The 9,960-nt window shown below is 36.2% G+C and overlaps 1 protein-coding gene across 1 annotated transcript; it reads left to right on the top strand.

Moving 5' to 3' along the window:
* The first annotated feature begins 3,460 nt into the window (after positions 1–3,460).
* Positions 3,461–9,248, top strand: LOC127154398 (transcription factor PU.1). The gene is made up of 6 exons (XM_051095893.1): positions 3,461–3,570; positions 3,949–3,969; positions 4,745–4,895; positions 7,172–7,302; positions 7,419–7,563; positions 8,300–9,248. Exons 1-6 carry the CDS (start codon positions 3,481–3,483, stop codon positions 8,614–8,616), a joined length of 855 nt encoding a protein of 284 aa, XP_050951850.1. The 5' UTR covers positions 3,461–3,480; the 3' UTR covers positions 8,617–9,248.
* Positions 9,249–9,960: the final 712 nt, after the last annotated feature.

The raw sequence follows: 9,960 nt of genomic DNA, 5'->3' as shown, positions 1-9,960 counted from the left end.
ACCATAGAAATTAGCTTTGTTTGTATGTTTTTGGGTTGATTAAACAATTAGTTCACTTACAGAATAAAAGTTAAAAATCCCAGCCGAAGAATAAGTGTCTTCGGCTGGGCAAAACGATCTTTCATCGTCTGAAAAAAAAGAAAGTTTAACCTTTTTTACACATTGCTAACCACAAATGCTCATCTTGCACTAGCTCTGCAATGCGCATCTGTGTTTGCCCACATTGCTGCTTCTTAGTTCTTCTTCTGTGTACTTCGGTTCAAAAAGGTAGGGTAGGGTGAAAAACTCCATCTCATTTTCTCGTACAACTTCAAAATCGTCTGACGTAGTTGTTTTACCTTTTTTGTAAGGGGCTTTGCATGTTCACTTTATAAACACTTGGTACTTCCACCTACGTCACACTTGTCCTTTCCAAAGTGTCTACATTATGTGTGAACACAGAACTAATGCAAGACGAGCATTTGTGGTTAAAAAATATACATATTTTGGCTAGATAACAGCCCTATTCCTCGGCTGGGATTGTGTAGAGCCCTTTGAAGCTGCATTGAAACTGCAATTTGGACCTTCAGTCTGTTGGCCACCATTAAAGTCCACTATATGGAGAATGTTTTCCTCAAAAACCTTTCTTTTCGACTGAGAAAAGAAAGACATGAATATCTTGGATGACATGCGGGTGAGTAAATTATCAGGAATTTTTTATTCTGGAAGTGAACTAATCCTTTAAGTGATGATAAATAATATCTTTGAAACAATATGTTTTTAAGATACTGAAAAAAAGCACAAATGTCAGGGCATGTCAAAACTTCTCCGAGCCCCAAAACACCCTCAGACTCTAGAGGGTTAAATTGTTAAAATTAGATGATATCAGTGTAGTGATCAGTGATTATTTGCTGCTATGTTATTGACTTCTATTCATGGAAACCTTCTGTTTTTCTAGACTTTAAATTCGCTGTGGCCTTGAAATTGTTTTCTTTTTGACATTTATTACCTCGTTGCTAAATTAGAGGTTGAACCAACAATTGACTGTCAAGTTTTACAGGCTCTTTAATTTATTTTTTTACTCTAAGACAAGCTTTTAAATCACACAGCCTGACAATGCTGTTTACAAAGGGTTTGGTGGCCGAGAATAATTTTATTGCTGACAAAATCACTTGTGGAAACAGCACTGAGGGACTCAGGCCATATCTGGAGAACAGAAAAAAAATGTGTCTGATAAAAAGTGTATCAAACGGGGTTTACCAGAAAGTTTGTAAGCGTGCGCTGACAGTAGGCCTTAAGCTGTTCCTCATTTCACTTTCCAATCCTCTTCTCTGTTCCTCTGAGGTGTACATTCCTGCTACGCTATGCTTTGGATAGGTACTTCCCCATGTCTAACCAATGCAGTAACAAACTTTATGTCACAAAAGAGCTATTCCACCACAGGCCATGTGTGTAGTATGCAGTTTTTCATGTTTTTATCTTTCAGTCAAAAGGATGTTATCATGATGTTATCATGAGATACACACATTAGACCATTTTAATTAAAGTATTGGAATTATAATAATAACATGGAATAAAACATTTTAATAAAAACTTCTCAAAAAAAAAAAATTGTTTTGTTGTTGTTTTTTTACCCTCAGGCACCATAAAAAAAAAAATATATATATATATATATATATATAAGTGTTTTAATTTGTACCATTGTACAATTCTTTTATTGTACCGGAAAGTAAATATAGACAGGACTTTTTAGGGAGAGAGAGAAGGGGGAATCAGAACAGGATCTGATAGTGGACTCACATTGCGTCATGAGCGCATGCACTATATACTGCACCATGGCGGGAACCAAATATGTACAGACCAAATCTATCTATAAAACTATCTATTCAATTTCAATTCAGCTCAACTCAAGTCAAACAATGCTCTACTAAAAACTATGTATAGTACAACAATACATTTGGGCTCCAGATAAGATAAAATCTAAATATTCAAACGTAAAAAATAGAATACAATGCTTTATACAATAGAAAATACCATATTAAATATAAAATATTTGTAATTCTATGTTAACATGATATAAAAGAAAACATTTTATGTCTAAAGACTGTATATTCCAGAAAGTGTGTTAATATTCAATATTTTGGGGGTTTTAAGATTATTTTTCACTTTGTTTTTGAAAGAAGTTGCTTAAATATTTTATGCCTCACCGAGTCATAGAATATAGTAATACAGTACTATTGTGAAATATCATTTAAAATATCAGGTTTCTAATAAAATGTAAAATATAATTTATTCCTGTGATGCAAAGATGAATTTTCAGCATCATTACTCCAGTCAGTGAAATCATTCTAATATGTTGATTTACTGCTCAAGAAACATGTTGTGCTGCTGAATATTACTGTGGAAACTGATACCTTTTGACAAGTAAATATATAAATATGCTTTTCAAAAAAAACTAAATGACCCCAGTCATTTAAAAGGGAGCATGTATTATGTATTCTAATACATTTATATTGGTGAAACTTATGGAAGCCTGTTTCAGCCACTGAAGAAAAAAAAAAAGGTAATTGCGACTTTTTATCTCACAATTCTGACTTTTTTCTCGTGCGATTTTGAGTTTACATCTCGCAATCTCGTTACATCTCATTATAAAGTCAGTACTGTTAGATATAAAGTCAGAAATGCGGGATATAAACTCAGAATAGAGAGAAATAATCATTTAAATAATCATCATCTCAGAATTATGAGATACAAACAAAAAAAAGTCCAGTTATGAGGAGGGAAAAAAGCTATTCTGCTATCTCGCAATTCTGACTTTATAACTCGCAATTGTGAGTTTATATCTCACAATTCTAAAAAAAAAAAAAAAATAAATAATAATAATAATAATAATAAATCAGATTTGCGAGTTTGTATCACGCAATTCTGAGGAAAAAAAAGTCAGAATTGTGAGATAAGTCGCAATAACCTTTTTTATTATTTATTTCATGGTATAAAAGGGCTTCCATGGGAAACTAGTATGGCATTGTTGATATAATATTAAAAAAAAAACATTAGAATCTGTAGAATCTCAATCTTTTGATATGATTTCAAGCTACTGTTCCGTCATTCAGCTTTACTGACCACAGAACAGGAAGATCATGATTCACACGCATCAACAAAGCAGTTCATGTGATTTTATTTTTACACGAATTGACATTAAACAAACATGTAAGTATCTCCTTCAGCGGTTTTCAAGTAGTTCATCCAGAATCATGTCAACAGTAGGATTTAGCAGGATTTCAGACAGGGGGGGGAAAAGAGTTCATCTTGATCTGTGTAATAAACTAATTACCTCAACAATCGCTATGGCAGTTACAAGTGAAATCCCGTCTTTTAGGACGCAACGTAACAACGCATGCCCAGAAGGCTTTGACACAGACAAACTAAAGACTTATACCGTTAAACCTTGATGAATGTTTGATTAATAGAGATTTGCATTTGGAAGGTCGGCTCAACGTTATGGTTCCAGGAGGAGGAGGGGAAAGCAGACAGAGAGACAGTTGGGAGGGTATAAAAGGAGCAGATCAGGCAACAGGTGCACATTTACAGGTGATGTACGGTTCCACCCTCTCTTTCACGCTCTTGTTCAGCAGTCACAGTCTTTTCCACTTTTCTATTGTGATACACTAATAGTCGTCTCATTCACTGGAACTGCACTGAGGTAACTGGATATTCATATATCTACAGTATCTTTCAAAATTCTGCTGTGTTTGCAGTTATTTATGCTTATTTATTTTACAGGAGTTTTGGCTGTTTCTTTTTACTCTTTCAGTTTCAACGCTTGAGTTGTGAAATATGTTTCAGAAAAACTTGATGTAGTCAAACTGCATGCAAACAGCATTCCGTTCATTCTGTGTAGCCATGTAGAGTCACATTTAGGTGTTTGTACTCATCTGACATTTCTTTTTCTTTTCTTGTCTTTTTCAGATGTTGGCGACTCTTGAAAATGTGAGTATTGTTGATTTTTATTTTTGTTTGACAGAAAGGGAAACAAATGCATGACAGATGATTTTTTTATTATTATTTAAAAAATGGCTCTTTGACATATTTAAGCATCACAGAGTGTGCTGGAAGTAATATCACCTTAATAAGCAGATGGAATAGTCATTATGTCAATATAGTTTCATATTTCATCAACACATGCATGCAGGAAAAAGGAAAAAAAAGTGACTCTAAAAACTGACTTACACCACTTTAAAAATATGTGAAGAATATTGTTTTGTATGGAAAGTATGCTGGTGTTGAAGTAAAGTAAATGGCACTTAATGATGCTTAGACATTTTGTTGTTTAATGCAATGAGATTCAGACATTAAGTTGAAGTGTGGCTTTACAGTACTGTCAAAATACCGTACAGGGTGTAAATGCAGTATACAAAGAACTGTCAAAACAGAGGCAAAGTATTACCACTAAAATGCGTACACAAACTCACAATGCAAATATGTCTGTTGGTGCATGTAAAAACTAATTTTACTGAGGACGCTAAATGTAGTAGTCAGGCAAATTGTTTCAAAGTCTCAAATTCAAACTTCCTTTCAATATTCATGTTAAAAAGCTATAAAGTTATTCCTGGGTAGTTATATTATTGTTTTCAATAATATGTAACATTCAGATTTCAATGAATGCTCTTCTGTGAAGGAAAGAAAGTGATTGTCTCTTATACAATTTGTATTGTCTGTACTACATCTGATTCAGTGTTTGCTAACACTATTGACTTACCTACAGATTCAGTACTTCCAAGATCTGGGCCCTAGAGAGTCGTCGTCTGGGAACCTGGACCTTGATATGATTGAGGAGTACCTGCAAGAGCACTCGGTGGAGGTGATGTCAGCACCAGGTGTGCCGAGAAGAAATCAACAGGGACACGGCATGGCAGGTAAGCGATTGAGAATCAACTAAACACTAGAACTAAAACTACGTAATAGACCACTGAGGGAATAACCACTTCTCTCTTTTGTTAATTGAATGGAAGTTCACATTCAGTTTTGTAGGGTCAGTAACTTCCTCTTTGACAAAGCTGTTTTATTTGTGTCTCAGGATGTGGATTCCATGTCATGGGTGATAAAAGTTTAATGAGGAGAAACTGTACAAACCATGGAATTTAGTATTAAAAAACTTACTTGTGAGGTGTGTACTTTTTGGGCTGCAAAAATTTTGTTTGAGCTCAGTCACACTATGTTTAAACAGGTTTACCTTCCCAACAACTGTCACTGGACGGTCAAACAGATAGCCCTGTCAGGGTAGTTAGATGCTCAAACAAACAGCAATGTTTTGAAAATGCTAGAAACACAAAACTTACTTGTGATGTGTGTACCTTTTGAGCTGTGAAAATTTAGTTTGAGCTCAGTCACACAGTGTTTAAACAGGTTTGCCTTGAGCATCCTGCCATTGGTCAGTTAAACATATAGCCCCGCCCACAAACTCACACGATTGGTTGGGCTGATGTTATGTCAGGCTGGTCGGATGCTCAAACAAACAGTAATGTTTTGAAAATGCTACAAAGAAACAAAACTTATTTGTTAAGTGTGTAATTTTTGAGCTGCAAAAATGTAGTTTGAACAGTCATACAGTGTTTAAACAGATTTACCTTTCCCAGAACTGTCATTGGTCAGTCAAACAGACAGCCCCACCCCCAAACTCATACCGTTAGTTGAGCTGTTGCTATGTCAGGCTGGTCGGATGCTCAAACAAACAGCAATATTTGGAAAATGCTACAGAAAAACACAACTTAAAATTTGTCATTTTTGAGCTGCAAAAATTTGCTTGAACACACAGCGTTTAAACAGATTTACCTTTCCCAGAACTGCCATTGGTCAGTCAAACAGATATCGACGCCCACAAACTCACACCATTGGTTGAGCTGCTGCTATGTCAGGCTGGTCAGATGCTCAAACAAACAGTAATGTTTTGAAAAAGCTACAGCGAAACAAAACTTACTTGTGAAGTGTATAATTTTTGAGCTGCAAAAATTTTTTTTGAACTCAGTCACACAGTGTTTAAACAGGTTTACCTTCCCCAGAACTACCATTGGTCAGTCAAACAAATAGCTCCGCCTCCAAACTCACACCATTGGTTGAGCTGTTGCTATGTCAGGCTGGTCAGATGCTCAAACAAACAGCAATGTTTGGAAAATGCTACAGAAAAACAAAATTTAAATGTGAATTGTGTAATTTTTGAGCTGCAAAATTTAGTTCGAAATCAGTCACATAGTGTTTAAACAGGTTTACCTTCCCCACAACTGCCATTGGTCAGTCAGACAAATAGCCCAGCCTCCAAACTCACACCATTGGTTGAGGTGTTGCCATGTCAGGCTGGTCAGATGCTCAAACAAACAGTAATGTTTTGAAAAGGCTACAGAAAAATAAAACTTACTTGTGAGTTGTGTAATTTTTGAGCTGCAAAATTTAGTTTGAACACAGTCACACTGTGTTTAAACAGGTTTACCTTCCCCACAATTGCTATTGGACAGTCAAACAAATAGCCCCGCACCCAGTCTCACACTATTGGTTGAGCTGTTGCTAGGTCAGTCTGGTCTGATGCTTAAACAATCAGCAATGTTTTGAAAATGCTAAAGAGAAACAAAACTTGTAAAGTGTGTAATTTCTGAGCTTCAAAATTTTATTTGAACTCAGTCACAATGTGTTTAAACTATTTTTTACCTTCACTACAACTGTCATTGGACACTCAAACAAATAGCCATGCCTCCAAACTCACACCATTGGTTGAGCTCTTCGTATGTCAGGCCGGTCGGATGTTCAAACAAACAGCAATGTTTGGAAAATGCTACAGAAAAACAAAAATTAAAATGTGTTTTGAGCTGCAAAAATGACCTTTTCCAGAACCATCATTGGTCAGTCAAACAGATAGCCCTGCCCCCAAACTCACACCATTGGTTGAGCTGTTGCTATATCAGGCTGGTTGGGTGCTCAAACAAACAGCAATGTTTTAAAAATACAGAGAAACAGTATTTTCAGGGGAATCAGCCTACACATGATATATATTTAGCTGCCTTTTTAGTTGGATATGAGAAAGTTTGTATTTTACTATCAAATACAATGACAATATAGCCATGAATATCTTCATACGGCCTGTGTGTGTTGTTGATTGTAGCAAGGAGCATATGTGATAATAATGAGTGATGTGTTTCCATAGAAAACAGCTGGCCTGGACATTATACATATGAATGGAATTATGGTGGAGTACCAGCAACAGATGAGACACATGAACAACAGCCTCCGCAGCAGCAGCAGATGTGGCTCTGTCAGTCCAGTCACAATGAGTGGGTAAGTTTCATCAGACACACAGTAAACACTGTAATATTACAGTCAAGACTGTATGCAGCTTTGTAAATAAAGATTGACCTGTTCATGGTTGTTATTAACAATAGTCTATGTTTTAGGGACACTTCCAGTATGACAGAAACCAATACAGTGATTCAGATTCGCTGTCCACCAGTTCTGGTTGCCAAGAATTTCCACCATCTCCGACTTCTGACATGAAGGGTCAGATTGCGTATGACTCGCTGGCTCTAGCGCCACTCTCAGGTAAGACACAGAATTGCTAACACAATCAGTATTGCTTTTCAGATTTAAATTAGACCAATTTACATTTTTATGCTAGTCGCACTAGCTAATGCGCACAAACACGAGTTGGGATTTATTGTATGAACCAGTCATAACCAATCATAACCAGTCATATCCAATCATATCACATTGGAGGCATTGCCTCCTCTCACATGACTTTTCCCCATTCGTTCTCAATTACCCCCCACCAAACTCGCTGCATGCTTTAGGGGGTCTGTTAAAACTCCCGCTGTACCTTTACCCGCTGGTGTCGCTGTTGGACTGTTTCACTTTTGATTTACATTTTTTTTTTTGTCATATTTTGTACAGTTTGCTTTGTTTTATTTTTGTACTATGAGTTTTTTTCTCATCCAGTTCTAATAGTCTAAGCAGTTAATGCATCTAGCCATAGAATATCATTTTAGTGGGTAGGTGTCAAATGTTAAATTGTTCATGTTTCCGACATGTCACCCACCTTGTAATTTTATTTCCATGGTTTGCGATTGATTAAAATATATCCAGTACAGAAATTGTTAGAAACTGGACTTCACTATATACACTAGGCTAATTTTTAATCCGACATTTGAAAGTGCAAAACAGGCTTTGATAACACTGCTTTCATTGTGCACAGAGATCAATAGATAGATGCCAAAGGCATGTAAATGTTATAATCTGCTGTCACTAAAATACGTTTGACATTTACAATGTCATTTCCCAGGTAAAAGGAAAGAACGGCTGTTTCAGTTCTTATATGAGATGCTACAGACACCAGACATGCGGAGCTGCATTTGGTGGGTTCAGTCTAACAATGGAACGTTCCAGTTCTCATCTCAGAATAAGGAAAAGCTGGCTGAGATGTGGGGCAGGCGCAAGGGCAACCGAAAAACCATGACGTACCAGAAAATGGCCCGCGCCCTGCGAAACTATTCGCGAACGGGAGAGATCTGCAAAGTGAAGCGTAAACTCACCTATCAGTTCACTGAGAGAACACTGAGAGGCCTTCAGAACAACTCGCAAAGATTTATGGGTAGTTAATGTGGTTCATCCACCAAGAATTTCTCCTAACTGGGAAAGTGTGAACAAATACTGAGTATTTTACAGAAAATGGTTTTGCCTTTTTAATGTTCATAATGTAATGTGGGCATAAAACTCTGATTTTCTAATGTTATTTGGCTTAATTGAGGCTCAAATGAACTTGGGAATTGTATCTACAATAACATGGAATAACATGAAATTCTAAGAAGTTGAAAGTGATATTTGAATTATGTAAATCTGAGGATTTTTAACCATGACACTACGTTATATGTAGTTATAAATCCGTTTTGCTTGTTATTTTGATAAAATATTTGCCAGTTTTTGTGCTTATTTCAACGACTTTTTAATAACATTAAAATGTTGACATCTAATGTGTCTGAATAAATTGATCTTAACATGGAAAGTTGTATTTTTTTTTAAACTTATATTTTTATGGGCTTTTTACACCTTTATTTTGAGAGGACAGTGGAGAGCTGACAGGAAAGTACTGGGAGGAGAGAGGGGAACAGTATTGGCAAAGGACCACGAGGTGGGATTCAAACTCGGGTCGCTGTGAGTGTAGTTGCACTATATGTCAATGCACTAACCACAAGTCTATGGGTACTGACAGGAAGTTGTATTTTTGACAATAACAGCCCAGCCAGACTGTTTAATTTATCAACCCTTTTCTTCTCGTAAGAGTGAGCACAGCCATTTGTACATTTTATGGGTCTGGCTTCCAGTCCCATCCGCGTCCAGCTATTTTTGGTGCTTGATATTGCAAATTGGTGTGTCTTACCATATTATTTTAATGTATTATCTTAATTATGAATACACTGAATGAAACAGAGGTCTTATCCATAGGCTTACTTTTGTGTTAAAAAATAAGATGAATAAAATGACACTGTAAAATGGTTAGTCAGTTTTTATTCAAGTCACAATTATTGCTTATTATGACTAAGTTAACCACACAACATATCTAGCTCAGACAAAAATCTATATGGCGCAAGTTGATAGGTCCCTTACATGTAATCTGCTAGCAATCACATCATTTACTACATGGCACAAGCTGATTGGCCTCTGCTGATTCTGCAGCCAATGACAGAGCTTGCTCAACATTTAAATAGTCTGGTTGTGCATTTACTATACTGTAAGTTGGAGCTGGAGAGCTTTAGAGCTCCTCTGAAACCCTCCGCCTCCCCAGCACCACCTGTCTAGATCTGCTGCAGCATTTATGTATGCCTATTCATGCAGCAACATATCTTACATGTTGAAACTGAAAGTTTTTAATTCTTAAGACAGAGAAAACTACATGCTAGAATGATTTTTACAATCTGATTGAATTGAATGATATTCTAATAACAT

This window comes from Labeo rohita, chromosome 23 (assembly GCF_022985175.1).
Source record: "Labeo rohita strain BAU-BD-2019 chromosome 23, IGBB_LRoh.1.0, whole genome shotgun sequence".
Classification (NCBI taxonomy): Eukaryota; Metazoa; Chordata; class Actinopteri; order Cypriniformes; family Cyprinidae; genus Labeo; species Labeo rohita.
The sequence above is the reverse complement of the archived record's forward strand: the minus strand, read 5'-3'. Positions and strand labels throughout refer to the sequence as shown.